This window comes from Sorex fumeus, unplaced genomic scaffold, assembly GCF_029834395.1.
Source record: "Sorex fumeus unplaced genomic scaffold, SorFum_2.1 ptg000006l, whole genome shotgun sequence".
Taxonomy (NCBI): Eukaryota; Metazoa; Chordata; class Mammalia; order Eulipotyphla; family Soricidae; genus Sorex; species Sorex fumeus.
The window spans coordinates 9,199,534-9,224,910 of NW_026606063.1; the positions used below are offsets into that span (position 1 = coordinate 9,199,534).

General features: G+C 42.3%; 1 protein-coding gene across 1 annotated transcript in view; it reads left to right on the forward strand.

Moving 5' to 3' along the window:
* Positions 1–4,013: 4,013 nt before the first annotated feature.
* PPP1CB (protein phosphatase 1 catalytic subunit beta) overlaps positions 4,014–25,377 on the forward strand; it is a 29,152-nt gene continuing 7,788 nt past the window's right edge. Inside the window, exons 1-6 of the mRNA XM_056125303.1 lie at positions 4,014–4,109; positions 4,337–4,476; positions 17,846–17,977; positions 19,257–19,487; positions 20,626–20,730; positions 22,607–22,678. Coding sequence (XP_055981278.1) covers positions 4,425–4,476; positions 17,846–17,977; positions 19,257–19,487; positions 20,626–20,730; positions 22,607–22,678 — 592 coding nt within the window. The 5' untranslated portion in view covers positions 4,014–4,109; positions 4,337–4,424. The remainder of the gene's footprint in view (positions 4,110–4,336; positions 4,477–17,845; positions 17,978–19,256; positions 19,488–20,625; positions 20,731–22,606; positions 22,679–25,377) is intronic.

A 25,377-nucleotide genomic window follows, 5' to 3' on the forward strand; every position in this document is an offset into this window, starting at 1 on the left:
CCATTTATGTTTAGTTGCCTTTTAGTTAGCAACTCTATAGATTTGCTTAATTAAATCTTTCAATTATTGGGAATTTATTCTGTAATCATTTTTATCTTGAAAGATATAGGAGAGTGTTAGTTTAAGAGAAAAAGGTTCCAGTGAGAGTTGATAACTTTGGGGATTTATAGTTGCTATTTGACAAACAGAATGACTACCTCCAGTTATATCATGTAAAATTTTGGACTTACAACTACTATTAAAGACTTCATTGAAAGTTGGACAGCTCAGCGAATGTCACTTCAATCATTGGATATATCACCATCACAACTTTCGCATTTTGATCCTTAAACCCACTCATTTTCACTCTCGACTGGCTTTGGGCCAACACTGAGAGCCTGTCAAACATCCCCATGGAAGTCTGTGCTCTGTTTACTATGAGTAATCATCGCGCAGATTCTGTTCTCTCTGTGCCAAAGTGCTTTATTTGAGGACAATCCATAGAGACCTCACTCTGGTCTCAACAGATATGTAATAGAGAAAAGTGGTTTGTCTATGACTGGTAAGACTATAAGTGATTTTATATTTTTGTTTATTTTCCAAGATACTTTTGATTTTTTTTCTCATTTTGTTCTTAAAAAAATGCCTATTTAAATGGCAAGCTTGAATTAGTGTGAAGATAATTGGTTTATCTTACATGATGCAAATATGCATAGAATTTATTTTTGAATAATTTTATGACAATTAAAATAAATTTTTATTTATTCTAAAGGAAGGTTTCAGAGACCAGAGCTATAGTACAGTGGGTAGGACACTTGCCTTGCAAGGGGCTGATCCAGGTTTGGTCTCCTGAACCTTAGATGGTCCCCTTAGCTTCACCAGTAGTGATCCCTGAACACAAAGCTAGGAGTAAGCCCTGAGCACTGCTGAGTGTGGCCCCAAAACAAAACAAGCCAAAAACTAAATTAATGTCTCCGATTATGATGAGCTTTCTCAGAGACTGCTCAAATGCTAAGTAATCTATGTGTACCAGTATAACCTCAAAATCTGAAGACCCTGAGTCTGAATTTGTATCTAATTTATCCTTGAAGGGAACTGGCCAAGGAAGAGTGAGTTGGGCCCCTCATGTTACAAGTGTTTCCATTTTAATGAGCACCCTTTCCTTCAAAAGTACAAGGCACTGGGAAGAAAATGCTTAGTGAAATTCTAGCTCTGTAAGTCATCCAGACCATTATCAAGCACTGGGTGGAACAATGCTTCCCCCCCATAAAACCTATGCCTCCTCCTCCTCGCAAAGCATGTGACATGCATGTTTAAGCATCTCAGCTAACATCAGAGAGGAGAGAGTTTATTACAACTGCCAGAGCGATAGTCCAGCTGGTAGGGTGCTTGCCTTGCACCGGGCCGACCTCGGTCTTATCCCAGGCAATACATATGGTCTCCAGGAGTTATCTCTGAGCGCAGAGCCAGGAGTAAGCCCTAAGGCACTGGGAAGACCAAACCCACCTTTGGGTCTCAAGACAAATAAATAACTAATAACAAACAACTAAGTCCTACTAATTAGTATCATTTGGACCTAGGACTTTAGCCATTTTTTTTGCCTCAATCCCATCTACTTACTTGAGACAGTGATGGTATTTCCCTCATAGGAAAGTTGGGATTAAATGAGAAAACTCACACTTGTAACCTTTACTGCAGTGTCAGAGGATGAACAGGGATCTCCCAAAGATAATACCTGTTAGTGAAATGTGGCTGGGAAAACCACTGCCTTGAGCTTGGGTCAGCCTGTGTGAGTTTCTGGACAGAAGAAACAAACACACAAGGAATGAGTAAACAAGTTTGGTCCAACCACCTCCTAGCAACGGCCCCAGACTCTGCCTTGTATGCACAGCTCCTCTTCTTCCTTCCCTCCTAGAGGCAGGATCATGGGGTTAAAGAACAGCTGGACAGGGGCTGGAGCCATAGTACAGTGAGTAGGGCATTTGCTTTGGACGCCCCGACCCAGGTTCAATTCCTGAACCAGGTTCGATTCCCAGCATCCCATATGGTCCCCCGAGCACTGCCAGGAGCAGTTCCCGAGTGCAAAGCCAGAAGTAAACCCTGTGCATTGCTGGGTGTGGCCCAAAAAGAAAAAAAATAAACAAACAAACAAAAAACACCCGGACAGCCACTGAACTGCATGCCTCTGCCCCTGACTTCTCCATGCCAGACACATGGTGACTGCTGCAGGTCCAACGAATAAAGTGGATTTACTCAAACAGTTATGAAGAAGGGTGAGGGAGAAATACAATAGCAGGATGAACACACACACACACACACACACACAGTGGGAAGTTAACACCCCCCAAAGTTTTAAGGTGTAAGCTCAGGGGTACAAGGTAAAAGTTCATTCAATTGGTCAATTGCTCATTTGAAATCATTCCCTCCAGAAAGGTACCCACCCAAAGTAGGTAACAGGGTGGTTTGTGGGTAGGAGAGTGTAACTGATAAAAGGAACCCTTTGCCACCTACACACACACACACACACACACACACATACACACCACTGCCACTACCAGTCCTCCTCACAGCCCTAACTAGGCGCCTTCTCTTTGCTTTTCAGCCATGCCCAGACGGAGGGTAGGATAGCTGAGGTTCTCACCAAGGGAATGTGGCGATGGCCTGAGACCAAGCAAAGCCAAAGGGAGAGGGAGAGAGTGGGGCATGGCCTCACAGAGACCCAGGGACAAACAAGGGGGCAGAACAACAAGGGGACACAGGTCACAGGGGCTCGCTGCATAATTCAGAGCAGGCCACTGTACAGAGAGCAGTGTAGGGAGGCAGGAAGATGGCACTCACAGCCACAGGACCACATCCCTGTGATCTGGACATGGAACTGGGGAACAGGAGGAGTGACCTACTCGGATCAAAGAAGAGGTCTGGACATGGGAGCGGGAGTGCGGGTGAGGGGTGGGGAAGGGAACCAGACCCGTCTACCTAAACTGTCCGATATACTAAGCCTCGCGTGTAAATCTTTTATACAATATTCAAGAACTCACAAGATCAGGAATAAGCCCACTTTCGTGGTACTAAGAGGAATATGGATATGAGGTTTGTGAAAGTGATCACAAGGGAAGAGCCCAGTACCGACGTAAATATCCTAGCTGCCCCCAGCTAATTCATTTCACCCAGGACCCCTTTGACAACCAGCCTTGCAGGATGCCAAGTACAGAAAACTCCTTGTCTGCAATGCCAAACGTCTTTCCTTGTTTCCCATGTGCACCAAACCCAGCTTTCCAGCCCCTGTGCCCAGGTTCAAGGAACCCCCGAGGGCTGCGGGCTTAGCAAACATCACCACGAAGCCAAAAGCACGGCGGGAAGGGCACGGCCACCCGGGGCGTTGGCAAAGCCCCCCCGCCCCCCCGGAGTGAGGAAGTGGGCAGCCGCGCCAGTCAGCGCCGCACACGCGCCTTCTGAGTCTCAACAGCTTCCGGTGCTCTCCCCGCACAGCCCCCCGCACCCTCCCGCAACTGGGGGGCTCCTGCGCCGCCGGGGCGAGTCGGCGCAGTGGCAGAATCGGGCGAAGCACCTGCGGCTGGGCGCGTGCGCCGAGGCCGGACGGCCGAGGGGGCGGGGCTGCGGGAGAGAGGGCGGCGCCGGGAGTCGAGCCCAACGCGCGTGCGCCGAGCCCTGAAGGCCGCGGTCGAGAGCCACGCCAGCAGGAGTGGAGTCGCTTGCGCCTGCGCCGAGGCCAGGGCGCCGTAGAGGCAGGGCCGCGGGGGGGGTGGGGGGGGAGCCGCGCCGGGAGTGAAGTCGAGTACGCCTGCGCCAGGGCCGGGGCGCCGAAGAGGCGGGGCCGCGGGCGGGAGCCGCGCCAGGAGTGAAGTCGAGTGCGCCTGCGCCGAGGCCCGGGCGCCGAGGGGGCGGGGCCGCGGGCGGGAGCCGCGCCAGGAGTGAAGTCGAGTGCGCCTGCGCCGAGGCCCGGGCGCCGAGGGGGCGGGGCCGCGGGCGGGAGCCGCGCCGGGGCGCGCCGTGCGCCTGCGCCTGGGGTTGCGTGGCGCGGCGGTAGCGGCAGCGGCGGCGGCGGCGGCGGGCGGGCCGGGCGGTGCGGAGCGGCGGCGGCGCTGCGGGTGGGGCGGTCGGCGGCGCTGGTGAGCTCTGCGCGGCGGGGCGGCACCGAGGCGGCGGCGTTGTCCGCGGGGTCTGACGCGGCCCGGGGCGCGGGGTCTCGCGGAGTTTCTGGATCCCCGCCGGGTGGCGCGGGGCGCGGGGCGGGGGGCGGGGGGCGGTGCGCGCGCCCCGCGGCCGGGTGGGGCGGGGGCGGCGGCGGGGGAGGCGGGCGCGGCGGGCCCGGGTCCCAAGGCCGCGTGCCTCGCAGGTGAGGGGACGCCGAGCCGCCGGCGCAGCCGCTGCCGCCACCACAAGCCCTTGTTCCCGCTGCCAGAGGGAGCCGCGGGCGCGACAAGATGGCGGACGGGGAGCTGAACGTGGACAGCCTCATCACCCGCCTGCTGGAGGGTGAGTCGCCGCCTTTGTGCGGGCCCCGGGGCGCCAGGCCAGGCCAGGCGGGCGGGAGCGGGAGCGGGAGCGGGAGCGGGCCCCGGCCCCGCGCGCGGCGGGAGCGCCCGGGATGGGCGAGAAGCCCGGCTCGCTCGGAGGCGGCCGGCCGGGAGGGCGGGGGGCGGGCGGGCGGGCGCCTCCGAGGGGCGGTCGGCGAGGACCCGGCGCGGGCTCCGTGGAACGCGGCCCTCCGTGGGAGCGCGGGGGGGGGCGGCTGCAGACGACGGGGAAGCGGCGGGGCCCGGGACGTGCCGGTGCATCCCCGCTTGCGGCCTGCCGGCCCGGTTCTTGCAAAAACAACTAAATAAAAAATTGGCCTCTCCAGTCCGGTCGCTTTGTGAGTTTGCAGCCAGCCGGTTGTTTGTTTGTTTTTATTTCATTTTATTTTTTTTGAAACGGAGAAGCCGGGGAAGGATGGTGCACCGCGCTGCTGCCGCTGCCGCCGCCGCCGCCGTTCTTGGCTTTCTGATTACCTGGAGATGATCGCGTCCTGCTGGGAAGCGGCGCGTACTTGCATCTTTATGCCTTGAAAAGCGCCCAGGGGGGTTGTAGGATGGGGTTGTGGGGGCGTCTGGCTTCCCCCCCCTTTCCGTCCTGCCCGGCCTCATCATCAGTGTGTGTGTGTGTGTTTTGGGGGGCTACAACCTGTTGGGTCACAAAATCGGCCGCGCCGAATTTTTGCTACGGCCTTAACAACCGGCTGAATCCGGAAGCGAAGTTTTTATCGGGAACTGTTGAAGGTGTCGCTTTCCTCCGCTTTATCCTTGGGGAGCCCACCCCACGCCCCCCCCCCCCCCGGGCCCCGGTGCGTTCGTTTGTTTACGGTTTTGTGGATCTTAACGCGTGCGGACCTTTGCCGTGTCAAGACCAAGACGGTCTCTGATGAGAACCGGTCCCGGGGGTCCTTGACACCGGAACCGAGAGCCCGAGCTGCGGGGCGGAGGCTGCTGGCCTGGATGGGGCCCGACGCGGGTGGTTGGCGGTGGGGAGGGGGTTGTAACTTTGTATATCAAAGATGGAAACATTAGCGCTGTTGTAACCATGTTGCCGCAACTGTTTGGTTTTTTTTTTTTTAAGAATAAATGCGGGAGGGGTAGTTGCTTTGTGTAAGTACGAAATGGTATTTTTTCACACTTAACATTTTGTTGACTTTGGTAAATATAAATATGATTTCACCACCATTTTGTAATTTGTGTTTGAGTTGTAAATTGAACCAGTAAGAAAAATCTGATGGTTGTAGCTCCTGTTTCGCCCCTCCCCCATACGGTAGAATATCGGCACAAAGAGAAGTAGATAGATACGTTTGAAAACGTTTGATCTGGAGGGGATCTGGGGCTCAGTGGTTGAGTGTCTATGCCTTGGATATGTTGAGTTCGATCCACGTGTCTTGAAAAAAAAAACAAAATGAAATATTTAATCTCAAGACTTTAAGGTCAGTGCACCTTTTGGAATCCTAAGTGCTTCAAAATTTTACTAGTGAATTTTTTCAAGCTTACTAGGAAAACATAGGGTGGGAAAGGTGCCCCAACTTGGTGATTTCTTGTTTTTTTTTCTTTTTTCTGTGCATTCAAATTAAGTGCTTCATGTGGTCAGAGGAGCTTTTTTTGGGTGGAAACCCCGACACATTTCCTTCTGTTTTGGGTGTTTATTGAACTTCTTTGTGCCGGGCACTAGGAATGCAAAGATAAAACTCCCTCGTCTGAACAAGTGATTTTTTTTTTTTTTTTTGAGGTTTTCAAGCTTTCTCTGTTCATCTGTTCAGTGCACTGTGGGTGAAGAATTTCAGGGGAGTTTGCTACATCTGGTGATGCTCAGGGCTTATCCTCTGTCTGTCCTCAGGTATCACTCCTGATGGTGCTGGGTGATGGGGGATCACATACAGCGCTTAGGATTTGAACCAGGGCTGCCTGTCCTGCCCCCCCTTCCGCCCCCATTTCTCCAGGCCTGAGGAATTTCACTTTTAAATTCAGGGAAGTCTAGTTTCACAGTACCTCCCTGGGATTCTTAAATTCTTTGTGTATCTGTCCTTCCCCTCTTCCAAAACAGATATCTAGGAGAGGCTTTGATATTCATACATTTCATTGGACTGTCCTTTCATAAATCACTCCTGTAATTTAAATACTAGTGCTGTTTTGTATTGTCTCAGTATTAAGTGAACAGGCAAATTAAAATTGGGCCAGTATTTCTGGGAGGGGAAAGAAAGTTCCTTATCTCGGTTCAATTTCTTTTCCCCCTTTTGGGTGGGGTGGGACTCCCAGGGAGTGCTGTGTTTTTCAGGGTGCTTGGGATCCTCTCTCTATACTTCTTAGCCAACCAGTCTGGAGGGTTCAGGACTAAGACCCAAAGATGCAGTGCAGGGGACTGCCAGGGCCACCGTTTCGGTGCCTGGGGATGGCAGTGTGGTGCCTGGAATCAGCTAACCCCTTGCTTTTTCCTGGCGCTTATTCTTTTTTTCTGTTTAAATTTTTTTTTATTTTGGATTACACCTGGCAGTGCTTAGAGGCTGTTCTTGGCTCTCTGCTCAGGAGGTGAGCACCACTTCTGGAGGTGCTGGGGGGCTGGGGACCAAGTTAGGGATGTCTTCATGTACTGCAGGCATCTTAATCCCTGTGCAGTTTCACCTTGGCTGTGCATTTTTCATTCAGTTTTTTTGAGGTATTGACATTCCCACTAGAAATATTGATGTTTAAGGGTTATACATCACACCCACCACCAATATTCCTATATCACTGTCTCATTGCATTTTAAAGCAATTGTGGATGTGATGTTTTTTTTTTAATTTTCTACTTTTTAAATATCAAACTCTTGGTCATTCATAGCACACACTACATTTATAGACTACTTTGTGCTATTTAGTGAAAAATAATGTCCTAATGTTATGGTTTGCCTGGTGCATATTCTAGTGCATGTTCCTGTGGTAAGCTACAGAGACCTTCCACCTAAATTTTGGTCATACTCCATCGTGCTTGATAGGTTAAGGAGTTAGGAGTTTGCTAAGGAGTTAGGGTGACGGTAGGAGTACAGAAGAATTAACTGGAGAACTTTCTTCAGACCTGTGGAAGTGTATTTTGCTGGAGGAATGGGATGAGGAATGAATCTGATGTGTTTGGGAAGAGGATTGTGTGGTAAATTGCTTCACACAGATTGATGATAGTGTTGGCTTTGTTCCTAACCAGACTTGATCCAAAGCTGGGCGGTACAGAAAATTGTTGATAAATAGCATGCCTATGAAATCTGTTGGTAACTGTAGCTGTATATTGTTTGTTGTCATATAGACTTAGCTTAGGTACTTGTAAAACTGTTCAGTTTTTACTACAGTAGTACAATAGTTACGTTTCTTACTGTAGAAAATTTGAAACAAACAACCCACACCCCAAACTTACACAATTTAGAAATGCTCGTTGAAATTTCAGTAATTTTCCCCTTGTCATTAGAAGGTTGTTTGCATAGCTTATGTGGTAATTTTCAAATTCATGCTTTGTGGAAAATTTTCTTAAGACTTTTTAACTTTGCCACAAAGTTGACTGGTTAGAATGTGAATTATGCAATATTAGCAGGCTATAAACTTCCAGGGCGGAATATGATTATATTCATATTTTGTGGTCTGTGAAAATGTTATGATGCTTGCTTTTTTAAATCTATTTTCCACTTACTTCACCCTGTCAGTTACATGAATTTGTGAGATTGCCGTGGTCATTTAATATATATCACTCTTCGTTGTTGATCTTGTACCCTGAAATTTCGTTAGGCTAATAGTTGTCCTCAGTTAATCCCCTCCCCCCATTTTTGTTTTTAAATACAGGAACCACCATTAGAAATGTAAGGGGAGGGCTGAGACTGATTTTCATCAAGTCCCCGCTTCCAGGACCTGTCCCAGGACCTGTCCCAGCTGCACTGTTCTGCAGTGGTGGGTGGGGGGTGCAGATGTGGTGAGAAGACTGAATTCAAGGTGTCTTCCTCTCTCCTTATTTGTCCATTTGAAGGTAGAAATAGATTAAGCCGTTTTCACTTTGGGGTGGGCAAGAGAGAGAGAGGGAGAGAGAGTGAGTGAGAGTTGCATACTTTTAACACTGAGCTGTATCCCTGAGCCTATCAGAAGTATGTATGGAGTATATTTACAAGTTTTAGTGTATTTATATTTGTGCAGCTATCACTAGCTTGATTTACTTTAGTCAGTACCATCGCCAAACAAAACAACATCAAAACAACTTGTTCCTGCTTTTCACTTCTCCCCTACCTCTTAGCATTAAGCAACCCTTAATCCTGGTGCTTCAGTCTTTTTACACCTCTGGACTGGCTCCTGTCTCCATTCTGGCCCATGGACCACAGTTAAAACCACTGTGGTAGATCATTGGTTTTTAACCTTTCTGCACTTACCTACTTACTGGTGGTTGAAGACTGCTGCCTATTTTCTATAGAGTTGCCTATTCTGTATGTTACAAATAAATGAAGTCATGCTCCATGAACTCTTATCTTTAGCTTGTAATGTTTTTAAAGTTCACCCCTATTGTAACGTCTCTATACCTCATTCCTTTAATGACTGAATTGTGGAATAATTCCTTTCGTTTTATTACTAATTATTATGTTCTTTCCCCTTTTGACTATTATGAATAATGCTTTACAAACATTTATGTACATGTTTTTTGTTGGTATGTGTCTTCAGTTTCCTTGGGATATATGTGGGTCATATAATAACTTTTTTTTTGAGGAATTGCTTGATTTAACCTCCCACTCCTGTACCTCAATTCCTGGCATAAAAGGAATGTACTGCCACCAAGCCACATTCCCAGCCTGGACTGGCATGTTTAAAACCTGCTTTGATCATGTTTAATTTTGACCCAGTAATATAAAAGTTGAGCATTTTGAAGGAAGTACGGTTTCTCCTGGCAACTTGAACTTCCACAGAGAAAATGATACTTATTAAAGACAAGATTTGTTAGAAACTAAGAGGTGGACTGTGAGGAAAAACATCTCAGGGGGATTTTATCTCTTTTGGATGAAAATCTAGAGAAGACAACATAAAGGCATAAAAATGTTTCAGAGATTGCATTTATTTAAATTTTCTTTCTTAATTATTTCTAGCAGGTGTGTGGGGAATGTTTTTGTTTCGTTCTTTCAATACAGAGCTGGAGTTTGTATAGTAAGTGTATGCGTCCAAGATTAGGATATTTTGGGATTTGGAAATCTAATTTCCAGGCTAAAGCAGTATTTCCCAAAGTGGACAGCATTACCCCATAGTGGGCACTTGACCCAATGGGGGGATGATGGTAGTAGTTATGGGTATAGTGCAATTAAAAAAAAAAACAACTTTTCCGCCTAAAAGGGGATGGTAGGCCATCAAAGTGAGAATTTCTGGTCTAAGTGATTTGAGTTATACTAAGGTTTAAGCTTATGTGAGGTGATTAGATTCTTTTTTGAACATGGAAAAATTTGCTGCTGTTGTTTTGGAGTTCATGAAAATCATGGACCTTCTCTAAAAAATACGTTAATGTTTGTATGCACAGTATTAGAGTTTACGGTATTATACAGAGCTCCTGAATATCAGTTCTGAACCCATTTTATTATTCCCAACAAGCTAAAATTAATTGAAATTACAACAGCTGCCTAATTCTTTAAAAACACAAAATTTCACAGTTTAGCCTAATATACAGGTATTTGATTTTGTTTTTTGCTGCTTAAAGGTAGGCCTCAGCACTTAGTAGAAAGAAACTGCCATTTCATTATGTTGATTTTGTTTGTTTATACCTGGAGGTGCTTGGGGGCCATTCCTGACTTGGTGCTCCTGTATTCAGTCCTGGCAGTTGGGGGGGGGGCGAGAGGGGGGAGTCGAGTGAGGGAATGTCATCTGGTGCTGGGGGTCCTGCTGTACCAGGCATTGAATCCATACTCCATCATGTGTTCCTTAGCAATTTGAGCACCTTCCGGGACCCATTAAAAAGAAATTTAAGAAATCTGGATTTAAGATAACTTTGGTATTGACCAGTACTCAAGTAAGTCTCAAGTGAGTCTTGTGTGTACTCAAGTGAGTCTTGGGAGTGGTGATAGGGCTGTCTGTGTGGGAGGTAGAATACAAAAATCAGTAAGACTTCATAGCTAAGATTTCTCAAGGCAGATATAATAGAATTTTTTCTTTTTGATGTTATTTCAGAGGATATTACTAAGACTTGGACAGTAGCAGTTGGCTATTAGAAGATGAAAAGTGGTATACCAGACACATGTGAAGATATGCCAATAGCATTTACGACTTAAAGAGAAGCCTGCTTTGTGTGCGTTGTTTTGTAATCAGAACAGTGGAATTCTTAGGAAGGAAGAGAACATTTTGCTTCATTGATATTCAAAGTTAACATTGTGTTATCAAAATCAGTTGCACATTTTCATCTATTATTGCCAACCTACAGTGGGAAGATGCTAAGGTACTGCTGATGTGCTGTTATTCTAGAAGCGTACTACGTAGAATAAGCATATTGTCACTTGGAAGGTATTTATAGAATATTTAGAATCCTTGAGGCTTTGCACTGGGTTGTTCTCCCAAGCAGTGCTCAGGAGACTTTGGCAGTGTTGTGCCTGAAAGCCTGCTGGCTCACCACTGGAGCCTGGCAGCAGGATGCTGCTGGGACCCAGCGTGCAATGCCAGGTAATTACTGCCGAGTCAGAGTGCCAGGTAGAGCCCTGACTTCTTTGAGCCATCTTTGTGGTCCCTGGAGTCTTCTCTTCTTTCATGTTTGTCTTTTAAAGCGTGTCATTACAATGCAGAGTAATTGATCCAGTAGAGATTAGATAGATGTAAACTCTTCAGCCCCACAAATAAATGGGGTTTTGTTTGTTTGTTTTTGGGGGGCCACCCCCTGTGTTTCTCAGGTCTTAGTCCTGGCTCTTCTATCAGGCTCAAGGGGCCACATGGGGTGCCAATCACTCTAACCCCAATAAGTGACTTTTTATAGAATTTGCATTGAGGAAGAATACTGCTGGAACTAGAGTTTTGGTTTGGAAAATATGTTTGTGACAAATCTGTGGGAATGATGATCTCACTAATCATTGGACAGCACTGGAAATGTATTCAGTAACTTGACATTTGCTTATGATTCAAGCAGCATTGATTTGTTACCAAAATGACTTAGACACAGAATTTTTGTGTATATTTTTAAAAATTGATTTTTTAAAAAACCTTTAAAATGTCAGGTTTGCAATAAAATCAATTCTCTAAGTTACTGAATGATAGTGATTGAAGGTATGTTTTCTCATTCAGAAAAATTCAGGAATTATCAACTTCAAGCTAAAAACATAATAAAATTATCTTGAATGCTGCATGATAGGATAAGTCGGGTACTCTTTTTTTTTTTTTGGTACTCTTTTTATTTCTGACAATTTCATGGAATTGGAGATGGTTAAGTTTATCTAGAGCAAATGAATTGCTCCATGGTTCAGTAGTGACAGTGTATTTTTCCCATCATATAATTTTGTTACCCTGTGTAACCCGAAACTTCAGATACCATAAATTTTAACAATCTTTATTAGATCATTCAACTAAGACTTTTTCGATCCCATGCATAATTTTTACCAGTACAAGTTTTAGTATGCCTTAGGATCTACTTCTGGTTGGACTAAATCATTTTTTGGGGGGTGATGCAGGGGGTTGTTTGGGCCATACTTGTCAATACTAGGGACTTACTCATGGCTCTGTGCTCAGGACCCTGTGTGGTACCAGGGATCGAAGTGCAGGACTGCATGCACATTAACCCCCTGTATTATTTCTCTGACTCCTAAATCAGTCCCTGTCTCTCCCCCATCCCATACCCCCTCCTCAAACCCCAAGAACTGTTTTCAAAAGGGCTAATTATCTCTACAGAGCTTATTGTCTCAGGACATAATATTCTTTTGTCTTCTCCAGTTAAATATGATGTAATTGACTTAAAATTTAAAAATGGCTCTTCTCATCTGGCTAACACATGAGCCAGTTGTAAATTCATTGGGTTGGCAGCCTCAATTTTGTTTCTGTGAAGAAATCCTTCTGTGATGAGGTTATTTACATTAAAACTTTTTTTGATCATATTTTTTCCTATAATTGGAAGTGTCATAATGAGTTTTCATCTGGTAATGTGAACATGTGTTTTTGTTTGGGGGCCACATCCCATGGAGCTCAGGGGCTCCTCTGGCTCATTGAACTCTCCAACCCTGAAGTGCATGGTTTTAGCACAGATAAAATATTAAAAACACAAAACCTAGCTTGAAAATTATAGCCCTCATTTTACTGTCTCTTAAAACTACAACATTCACACACATTTTTGCTTGACATTGAGAGTGCTTTTGTAATCAAAATAAAATAAAAACTTGCAGAGCAACAGTAAACACGGCAGGCATCGAGTTCTAATCATCTCTGCAATTTATAAGCTGGAGAGAAGCTGGGTGCCAGTGAGTGCTTTCGTGGTTTCTGTTGCAGCCACTCAACTCTACCATTACAGGGTAAAAACACCCGTAGATAGAATGGAGATAAGAGCTGTTGTATTCTAGTAAAACTATTTCTGGACAGTGTCACTAGAATTTTATATAATACTTGTGCCTTGGGGTAATTTTTTTTTTGTCCCTTACATAAAGAATCAGTTTGCAATTCACACAAAAGCACTGGGCCAAATCTGACGCTTCAGATTGTGTTTTTCCCCCTTTTCTAACGTAAACATGGTTGTGCAGAACAATTATCCTAACATGAGTCAGGAGACAATGGTGGTGCTCCTTCCAAAATTGTGTGACTCAGTCAGGTAAAATACACGATTAGATCTCGCTGTCTACTCCTTGCCAAGATATTCCTCAAAATTCTTTATATAGTAATATGAATTTCTAGTATGCTGCTTTGTGTGCAGTCATACTTTGTGTTCTTTCTGTTCTTACACAGCCTATTCATTGTTGAAAGGCAGTACAGGAGAAGTGTGTGGTTTTGCTTTTTGAGAGAAGTTTATGTAAGCTCAGCAGTCACTCATTTTCCTAAAGGCTTAGGGAGTGGGCACTTCAAAACGTGTCAGTAAGCTCTAATGTAGAGAAGAGCTGAAGTCTGGGGCCTCTAAAGTAGTGGAGACTTAGGAGAGAATCATAAAAGAGGGACAAAAGAAAAACACCCCATGACACAGCTATTAAATAAAGTTCTAATGATTCTGCCAAGTTGTAGGGGCCCATATTGTGCCCCAAATTTTCCCTTGATACCCCATAACAGCCATTTTTTAAGATGGAGGGCAAAAATTTGTATCATTTGTCCTCCAAAAAATATCAATGAGTTACTAGTGCTCTACTGCTAAAAGGAAGCAACCCTCTTTGAAATAAGTCATCTAGAACTTCGTAATTTTTATTTAACATTTCAGTCAGTGGACCATTGCAGGACAACTAGCAAGGCTAAATATTAAGACTGGGAAATAAAGGAACAACTTCTCAGTTAATTGAAACATTTAGAATTATCACAGTTTCCACCTGGTTTAATATGCTCAAGATAAGAAGGTGGAATTAAAATGTTTTTGTTACTTTGGGCTACACCCAGATATACTCAGGAGCTCCTCCTGGCCCTATATTTTTGGAGCTTCCTCGCATTACTCCCCTTGGTGCTTGCGGTCTGGTGCCGGAAGTCGAACCTAAGCCTCCTGCACGCAGGGATCCACTCAGCCCTGGCAGCTCTCTCTCCAGCCCAGAGATGAAAAAGTTCATCAGAAACTTGGATGCACCACAACTAAAATTTACATAAACTTAAGGACTTGGATTTGGTAATTAAGGATTTGGTAGTTGGAACCACTAATGAAACAAAAACTGCTGAATAGAAAAGTTTATAATAGAAATGCTTATATATTTTTAGATTCTATAATTAAAAAGCTGCAATAATTAAGCCTAGTATTACTGATTTAAAAATAGATTAATGGACTACAGTGCTGGAGAAAGGCCCATTCTGTGTGGTAATGATTTTTTTTTCTGCAGAACTATCAAGGCAGTTCAGTGAAGAACGGGTGATCTTTGTAGTAAATATTGCTAAAGCAATTGAGGTTTTATATGAATAAAAACTTGATTGTTCAACCATACAAAAAATAAATGGACTGTAGTGAGATAGACTAAAACAATATAGCATCGAGGAAGCATGCTCTTTCACTGCACAATTGTTAGAGTTCATGCCAATTTCTTTTTTTTCTAAACAAACCTACCCTTCCATTCCCCCTTTCTCCTATGGTTCTTCATTTGGTTGAGTCATGGTACTGTTAGTACTGCTGAAAATCACACAAATTGGCTTTTGGGAATATACCGTGTGGGTGCCGAGAATTCTACACTGTCACTGCCCGGGAAGACTAATGTACATCCATATGCCATTAGGGAATACCTTGCTGAGCTGTTTACCTTTTATGTGATGTAATGAATAGAACTGTACTGTGTAGCAATTATTTAGTGGGATCCTGGTTATAAACCAACTTTTGACTGATGGAAATGCCTCACGAAAAGCCAGAAAAAGAAATAGGATGAAATACACACTGATCACAAAGACATGATTGAAGGCCAGAGATAATACAGCAGTTGAGACACGTGCCTTGCCTGTGAATGACCTTACCTTGATCCCGGGCACTGCATATGATCCTCTGGGACCTGCCAGGAGAAAGCTCTGAGCACTGTTGGGTATAACCCCCAAACAGAAAATTTTTATAAAAACATTATAAATAATATTGTCATTGGTTGGGTTGTAAATTGTTATGATCACTTTGTAGAGCTGATTTTTAGTACTTAGGAAAACAGCCTTCCCTGTGGTCTGTTTCCAGTTCTATATTATATGCAACCCAAGGAAATGTACAACCAGATTCACATAGCGCTTGTAATAGTTCTAAACTGGAAAAGGCCCAAGCAGAGTAGAAAAGTATATGTGATAATGTTCATACAATAAAATACTTCAAGTGCCTGTCAAGCACAATAACATGGCTGGAGCTCATAAAATAATGGGCAAAAGACATGTATTTTCCATGTATTTTTAGTTTATTTATTTTCAATCGAATCACCATGAGATACATGGTTACAAAGTTGATTGTGATTGGGTTTCAGTAGACAGTGTTCCAACACCCTTCCTTCACCTGTGTACATTTCCCACCACCAGTGTCCCCAGTTTCCTTGCTGCCACCACCCTCACCTGCCTCCATGGCTGACACTGCTCTCTTCCTCTTCCCCCTCCCCTTTTCCTTTTGGGCATTATGATTTGCAGGGTTATCATGCATGTCTCTTGACCCACTTTGAGCTCTCAGTTCTTGTCCAAAGTGATCATTTCCAACTGTCATTGTCATAGTGATCCCTTCTCTGGCCTAATCCCCGCCCCCGCCGTTGCACCCCACTTATGATGGCAAACTTCCAACGCATGCACCAGTCCTGGCCCTCATTTCTCCTGTCCTTGGATATTAGTCTCATAAAAGTGTTGTTTTTTTTTTTTTAATCTCACAGATGAGTGCAACCATTGGATGGCGCTCCTTTTGATTCTTTTCACTCAGCATGATACCCTGTGTCCCTTCATTTTTAAGTGAATTTCATGGACTTCATTTTTCCTGGTGGCTGTATAGTATTCCATTGTGTGGATTTATCATATTTTCTTTATCCATTTATCTGATCTCAGGGTTGTTTCCAAGATTCTGGCTATTGTGCCTAGTTCTGCAGTGAACATAGAAGTGCAGATTGTGTTTCTGCTGGGTTTTTGGGCCCCAGGATGTATTCCCAGAAGTGATATTTATTGCAGGGTTACTATGGAAGCTCAATTGCTAGTTTTTTGAGGAATGCCCATATTGTTTCCAAAAAGACTGGACCAGTCGGGACCAGTGGACATTTCCATCAACAATGAATGAAAGTCCCAACAAGCACCAGCACTGGTTGCTTTTTCTTGTTCTTTTTGATACATTTTTACTTCTATTTTAAGTTTAAAAAGAGGGGCTGGAGTGATAGCACAGCAGATAGGCTGCTTACTTTGCATGAGGCAGACTCAGGTTCAATTCCCAGGACATGTTGGCCATTGAGTTTGCCAGGAATAAGTCCTGAGCAGTGTTGAGTGTGACACAAAAGCAAAACTAAAAGTAGAGAATTAAGATCTGTGTATTAAACAGAGTCCATTTTAGCTCGATGTATAAAGTACAGTCCTGATTATGAGATTGACTTTTCTAGAGACAACGATTTCTGTTGTGTGTGTACAGTCTCCCTTTTTTTGTTGTTGTTGTTACTTTACTTTTGGGACCATACCTGGTGGTTCTTGGGAGCTTTTGACTTGGTGCCCAGGGGACCATATGGTGCCAGAGAACAACGTAGGATCCCTGCATTTAGCTCTTAGAGCTTTCTCTCAATTTTCCCTATTTTCTTTTAAAGTCTTTCAGTTAAGATTAAAATACAGCTAGCCCTATGTATGAAAAACAGAAAGAGCTAATGAAGGAATGTAATATTTAAAAAGATGGTTTGGGAGCTGACGAGATAGTATAGCAGTTATGGTAACTGCCTTGCATGGGACCAACCTGAGTTCGGTCTCTAGTATCCCATATCCTCAATACTGCCAGTACTGAGCATCACCAGATATAACCCGTACCGCCTCCCCTACCCCCAAATGTAGGGTAAAAGGAAAAAACCCTCCCTGTGGAGACGTTACTGGGCCCGCTCCAGCAAAAATCGATGAACAACTGGAGGACAGTTTGTTTGTTTTTCAGTTTGTGTGCCATTCTTCCGTACTCCATCCTAGAAGATACTGGGAATCACTTATTGAATTTTATTGCTGACTCGTGTTTAAGAAATGCTTTCTTCCATCTAGTTTTTAAAGTTTTCAATTTAATACTCTTTGTTAACTAGTGAGTTAGCATTTGTCAGATATCTGGCACATTTCAAATTTTGTTTTGTCCAAAATTGAAAGGATGTGGTTACTAAAATCCTTGAACATAATTATTGAATTAGGGAAGTACATGAAGCATATCGTACCTACTTATAGCCACCTTTTATTTGAACCTTTTTTCATAGTCACTTATTCTTTTAAAGGTGCTACTGTACCTTCAGCTGAATGCAAGAGCTTGCTGAGAGAGTAAACCAAACCAGCTGACCTTAAAATCTTTAGGGTTCTCTGCTTAGTTTCCAGTTGGTCTAGAAGAGGAAGAAGAGAACCTCATTTCCATACCAGCAGTCTTTATGGTGTGGTATTAGGTAACTGTCAATGGAGGCAGAAGCCAAAATTGACTGAGTTAACCTGTTAGCCATTAGACACATAACAGGTTATCTGGATCTTCAAAGTATGGGCATTGTTTTACTTTAAGGATTACTATTTGATGGATAGGTTTCAGAGAACTGACTTTTATTTATTGTTTGTCAGTACGAGGATGTCGACCTGGGAAGATTGTGCAGATGACTGAAGCTGAAGTTCGAGGCCTGTGTATCAAGTCTCGGGAGATCTTTCTCAGCCAACCAATTCTTTTGGAATTGGAAGCACCGCTGAAAATTTGTGGTATGTAAATTGGAAAAATTGGAAGCAAGCTATTTTTATTTATAGATTTCCCTTAGTGTTTAAGTTGTACATGATCCATAGAAAACATTCAAAATTTTTTTTATAATAATGGGCTAGGAATGGAATTCAATGCTGAGAGTCCATAATACTTGAATGTGTGGTCTTGGACTTGATCCTTACAATTCTTCCCTCCCCAGTCTCACACAACTTGTCTTTTAGGTCTGTGCAAAACATTGATAGGATTTTTTTTCCCCCCATAAAATCTTAGCATTTAAGACAGAAACAAGGTAGACCGAAGTTTGAAATTGAAAGATTGCTATTCAAAATAAATGTTATTCTAATTGTAAGAACTTACTACAAATAAAAAACTGTGGAATAAAAGAAAATGGAGGAAGAACTTTCATAGAATTCATATGTCCAGGAAATATAATATCATTAATCTTGTTAGAGATGAGTGAGATATAATTTAAAAACAAATCCTAAGCTCTGCTCAGATTTAGACAAAATGTTAACATTCCTAGATAAATAAATCCTAAACTCATTGAAGCAAAATGGTTTTTAAAATTGGTGATGATCTGTTGTCGCTGATACAGAGAAATGGGCATTTTTAATACACTGGTTAGAAAGAGGTATAGAATTTTGAGGATCACTAGGGTAGTACCCAGGGTCTCCTAACTAATTCTGATCCTTTATTACAGATTTAAGTAGTTTTAATTTGTTAAACAAATTTGTATTTTTTTAAAGCATTAGTGCTGACATTTATGAAAGCTTTTGGTTTATTTACCTGTTGTATGACACAATATGTGCAGGTTTGTAACGTAAAACTTTAGCTTGTCATCTCATGGTCTCTCTGAGTCAGACATTTGGGTATTGTTGAATTCTCTGATCTTGAGTTTTTCTTGAGGCTGCATTCAAGATATTTTCTGGGACTGCCGTTAATCTCAACTATGAAAAGAACCAATTCTTTATGGGCAGATGGGCCAAGGCCTTCGTTCCGAAAGAGCCCTTGGCCAGAGCCTCCTTTATAAAGTTCTTTGCCTTGTATTTTCACCTATAAGAGAGCTAGCTGGCTTCATCCATTGTTGAAAGGGTTAAGAAAAAGGGAGGTTACAGTCTTTTGTAATATGTCAGGTGTGAAAGCCTATCTAACTTTGTTAGAAGCCAGTCTCTATCCAAAACTCATACTAGCGAGTATTATGTGAAGATGAAAACAGTGTCACTTCATATAACGTTTATCACAGTTAACAGAATTTCTGAAACGGACATTTTCTATTTTTAGGAGATATTCATGGACAGTATACAGATTTGCTGCGGTTATTTGAATATGGAGGCTTCCCACCAGAAGCCAACTATCTTTTCCTAGGAGATTATGTGGACAGAGGAAAGCAGTCTTTGGAAACCATTTGTTTGCTATTGGCTTATAAAATCAAATATCCAGAGAATTTCTTTCTTTTAAGAGGAAACCATGAATGTGCTAGCATTAATCGTATATATGGATTCTATGATGAATGTAAGTAAAAAAGATAATAAATTTTTATTCATAAACATTTTTTCCATTTTAAGAGTTCCTTTGTGTCTGAGTGAAATCCATGAAGCCCAAGAAGAGAGCCTTATATGGAAGTGGGCCCTGAAACTGGGGAACATGTTACTAATTAAATTGGTTCTTTGCTAGTTGGTCATGTTTCAGGTTGACTGGAGTTTAGCTAGAAAGTCCTCTTGAAATTATATTTCCTAATGAAAATAAGTGAAACAGCTCACAGTGGTCTCTAAAGGTCTAGGTTTACTGAGCTTTTACTTCTCAAACCCTTTGGTCCTGTCCTGTGTCACAAGTAATGTTGAGCCAGGGCAGTTGCCTTGTACGCGGCTGACCTGGGTTCGATACCCAGCCTCCCATTTGCTCCCCAAGCACTGCCAGGAGTAACCTCTGTGCAATGCCTGGTGTGGCCCAAAAAGCAAAAAAAAAAAAAAAAACCCAAATCAAGTATTGTTGAGCCATTCTCTGAAATTATTTTTAAGTTAAAGCTTATTATTAGAATTTTAGTTCATATCCCAAATGTTAATACAAAATTGTCATGACACCTTTTAAAAATTCCCGACCTTCCTTTGTTTCCTCTGTTGTTTATGTTGTGATGACTGAGGGTTGCACCCGCACTTGCTTGTGTAGCTTGAGCTTTTTTTCAAAGCTGCAACACTTGTTGGGGGTCACACAATAAGTGGCAGTGCTTTTATGCTTGACCACAAGCTTTCCTAGGATTCGTAACTCCCACTGCATTTGCCATATTTGCCGCGCTCAACCTCATAACGTTGAGGCATCCGGAAGTTACTGTGCTAGTGCTCATTGGGGCTCTCTGGTACTCACACATGCTCAGCCATGGGTCACACTTCTTGGCTGTGCACAGTGCTGGGGCTGGCTGGCAGCTGCCAGGCTCAAACAGCAGAGCTTCCAGAATTACGCCAATTTCAAGATCTGGCACTGGGAGAACAGAAAGCAGCATAACACTTCTAATAACTTTACTCATACTTATGTTTTAAAATAGGTAGAATGTAGAGAAGTGCAGATAAATATAAGGGGAAAATTGAAATAATAATTTGGCTTTGAGATGACTGCTGCAACTTTAGTTCATTCTGTTTGTTTGTTCTTTTCATAGGCAAACGGAGGTTTAATATAAAATTGTGGAAGACCTTCACTGATTGTTTTAACTGTCTGCCTATAGCTGCCATTGTCGATGAGAAGATCTTCTGTTGTCATGGAGGTAGACTAGTAAATTTCCCTTACAGGTTTTTCTTACTTTTCTATTATTTAGAAAAGATTTCTTTGTTTAGAAAAGATTTTAAAATATTTTGATAGCATAAGAAAACAAAGTAGAATATATGAAATCTCGAGTAATTAAACAGTCTTGTCTTTGCCTTAACTTTTTCCTGGTGTTGTATTAATGAGAAGATTATGATTAGGTTCTGAACGTGATTGAGTATATTTCCATATGCCAAGAGACTTCTTAACTGCTTTACTTTAAAAGCAAGTTTTGGTAGGTTAGTCTGCATAATTTGTGAAATTTTAATATTAAAAGTTCTTTTGAAAAATAGTCTAGCACCTGACTAAATGTCATAAAAATATAGAGACTCTGCTCTGGCTGTCTGAGGAATTTTAAAACAAATTATATTTCCTAAGCATGTTGAATAATGAAAGGGATTTGATTGTGCATGGTACTTGGAGACATAGTAGTTACTATCAGAACTCTGGAATGGGAGAGCATTGTTGGATGTTTATTGAGTAAGGTGCTTTAGAGGATAAATAGACTTTCAAAGGTGGCATGGACATTTGACAGTCTTTGTTTTCAGGTTGTTAGAATTCTGGCTGGGCTGGAGCAATAGCACAGCTGGTAGGGCATTTGCCTTGCACGGGGCTGACCGGGCCAACCTGAGTTTGATTCCTCCACCCCTCTCAGAGAGCCCGGCAAGCTACCGAGAGTATCTCGCCTGTGCGGCAAAGCCTGGCAAGCTCCCCATGACGTATTCGATGTGCCAAACACAATAATAACAAGTTTCACAATGTTACTGGGTCCGCTCGAGCAAATCGATAAACAGCGGGAGGACAGTGACAGTGTGACAGTCCTGAAATATTACTTCAGAATTCTGGCTAGACTGTTCATTATTATGTGTTGGAGAATAATGGAGTTGATTCTAGAAAATTGAGCCTGAATAAAAAAGTAAATGAGGTTTTTTTTTTAGTACAGAAGTATTTAATGAGAGTTCATCAATTTGCAAGAGAACCAAAAATGGAGAAATTCTTTAATAAAAATCAGCTCTTATAGGCCTGAACTTAGAGTGGCTATTTTGATAAATACAGTATATTAAACCGTTTACACGCCAGAAGTTAAAATTAAATTAAGAAATTATAAAGATATCTATTCATGTAGGTTAAATAAGAATTTAACATGAGACTGAATATTAATTTTCTGTGATACTTGGATGACAACTGAAGAGAAATTGTATCTTATGTTCATGTACCGTTCTTTAAACACAGTAAAATATATAGGTTTATTTATTATCAACAATAGTTTTGTCAAGGTAATGAGCTTGTTGGAGTGTGGAATGTATGAAGGTCTGTGGGACTGAGTGAGATACTTTCACTTGGAAGTTAAAATGCGCACGATTAGGTGGTAAGGAGATCCAGAAGCAGTAGGAAGGATTTAAATTAACCTTTCTATAAGGGGCAGGGGTAGGACCTTTACATTGCACACAGCTGACATAGATTCAGTCCGCCGCATCCCATATTGTGGAGCATGGTGGCACTGGTTCCTGTGGGCACTGGTCCTTGGAGCTCCACCAGGATTGAGTCATGAGTTGCGGAGTCAGGAGAAATTCCTGAATATCTCCAGGTGTGACCCGCCCCCCCCCCTTTTTTTCTTTTCAAATAAAAGGGAATTAAATCCCTTGTAGGGAAAAGTGATGATGGCCCTTACACCTTTAAGTTATATGAAATTGGGTTTCTGACTAGTAACTCAAAAAATGGCATTGGAAAGAAGTATTTTTGGTAGCTGATTTTACATAGGAATCTATTTTGATTAAATGTTTTTTCATTTGAGTGACTTGAAGGCAAGTTTTTAGTACTATAACTTTTATTTCTAGGACTGTCACCAGACCTGCAATCTATGGAACAGATTCGGAGAATTATGAGACCCACTGATGTCCCTGATACAGGTAAGTGTATAGGGAAGTTTAAGCATTAAATGTAAAATCTAAATATATTTAAAAATTCGTGTTTAACCTCAATAACATGATAAATTACAATTCAGTTAAATTAAACTTTAGTGTAAGTAGTATTTGTATATGTAATAAAATTTTACTTTGTAGTAAAAATAAAAGACAGTATAATATGTTTTTTTTTTAAGTTTTTTTACCTTGGCACTAGTTACTACTCAGAATCTAAAACAGTATATTTATAACTGATCATGTATGGTTTTTTAATACATATCGCTAAAGATACCGCTGATTTCCCCTTTGCTCTCTTTATAAATTCCCTCACTTGTCATTGGATATAGCCCTATTCATATTGGTTGTATCCTCCAGAAACTTGTTGAAAATGAGTCCAGTATTTTTTCCTTCTTAGCTCTGAGAATACAGTTAACCTTTAAATTATCTGGTGGCTTTCTGTTACTTTTTGTAATCTATATAAAACCTTCTTGATATTATAGCGATGTGGTTTTATGAAAAGGAGTTTTCCTGTGAAAAAATTAACGAAATTGGCTAGTCAGACATTCAGAATAACTCTGAAATTATGAAGCAAGTCAAAACAGATAAATTCAAGTTGAGTGTACAGTGTTGAGCAAATAAATTTTATAACTACATCTTAGAAATACTCATAATATGAAAAATATCCTTCGCTTGGTTTATACCACGTTTCACTTTAGAACACAGTTACCTAGCTAGATTGCTTGTGCCATTGCTACCAGAGGCACCCGTTAGGGGTTCTGTTCATCAGTATGCTCAAAGTAAGGCTCATAGCTTGTGACATGAGCTATAGAAATCCTTTTATGTAGTAGGAACATTATATTTGGCTGGTGGGGACAGTCTTATAGAAGGATTGTTTGTTGATAATTTTGTAAGCAGTAATTGCTCATCAAATACTGATTGGGTTGAATGGTTACTATATTGAAATCCCACTTTGAAGATTTAAAGGTTCTATAGAAAGAGCATTAAAATAGATAAATCAGTACCTGAGCAAAAATATGGCTGTAGCTCTAAAGTGGGCTCTTAAGAAACAGGTGTTGGATTGTTTGCCTATGTAATTTGGTCTTCCTGCTCAGCTTACTGACACATGGTAGAAACATTCAAAATGCTACACATGATTGAAAGTCAGCCGTTTATTAACAGTTGTATTGATCCTCTGTTGTCAGTAGCAAATGAGATTTGCTTCTTGTTATAAGCAGCCTCACCTCATAACAGTCTTATAATTAACATTATTTGTATTATTACAAAATAGAAGCATCCATTTACTAGATTTAGATACTATTTATTTAAACCTGAAAGAGATTATCACTTAAATACTAGGGCATTTATAAATAATTGGATAGGAAAATATTTTAAGTCATTGCTTTTGCAGTTTCTGTTAATAATTTAGTTCAGGGCGGGAGCAAGAGTACAATGGGTAGAAAACTTGCCTTATGTGTGGTCCACCTGGCTTCTATTCCCTATGTCCTATATGGTCCCCTGAACACCAGACGGTGATTTCTGAGTGCAGAGCCAGCTGTAACTCCTCTTCGCACTGCAGGGTGTGACCCCATAGATCTACATCAGCTCTAAGAATGACCCATTTGTGGTGGATTGGGGTTGAGGGACGAAGAGATAGGAGAGATAGTTTAGGGCACTTGACTTGCATGCAAGCTACCTCTCCTCAGTCTCTGGCACTACGTGTGGCACCCTGAGCACCACCAGGTATGGCTCCAAAACAAGCGGGGGCGGAAATGTGGTGAAACATTGGGTAGGTTTCTTAATTGAGCATAATTTTAGAATGCCTCTAGACTGTCATATGTAATTTTGTGATACTTCCATAGGAATTTAATTCCCAAAGGAACTGTATTCTAGTTTCATTGAACATTGAAATTATAGATTAGTGCCTTGACCTTCTGCAATGGAAACGCAGCATTTGGGAGAGAGAAAATGCATGTTAAGGGATTGGAGCGATAGCTCAGCGGGTGGGGCATTTGTCTGGCACGCGGCCAACCTGGGTTCGATTCCCAGCATCCCGTATGGTCCCCTGAGCGCCGCCGGGAGTGATTCCTGAGTGTATGAGCCAGGAGTAGCCCCTGTGCATCGCCGGGTATGACCCAAAAAGAAAAAAAAATGCATGTTTAGGGGTTAGTGTGACGATTATTTTGAAGTGGAGGATGTTGAGAAATAGTAGACACGAGAAAAACTCCCTGCCCTTCCTTTTTATCAAACAGGGCTGGACAATTCCTAGTCACCAAAAATTCCTTACTTTTGACATGGCACGAGCATGAGAGGTATCTAAATAGCTCTTCGTTATTTCCCCTCTCAAGCACAAAGTTGCATTTCTATGGTTTGCTGTCCCTGGAAACAAATATCTTTCCCCTTTTTGGTCACAGGTCTTATTTAGCACCAGTTCTAACCAGTTCACTGACATCCTGCATTTGTGTGTAGTACATGTACTTTTGGTGAAAAAAGGAATGAGATAGGTCTGAGAAATGGTGATCATTCCTGTGAATTTGTACTGTTGTGGATTTGTTAAAGCTTTATAGTAGAAATATAGGAAATAACGATAGGCACTAGCTACAGTGACAGCCAATTCTACAAGATACTTGAAGTCATTTCACCATCAAGGCAAGCTGTTAGAAAAGCAGGAGTTTTTAGTTTCTAAAAAACATCTCCAGATGGACTCA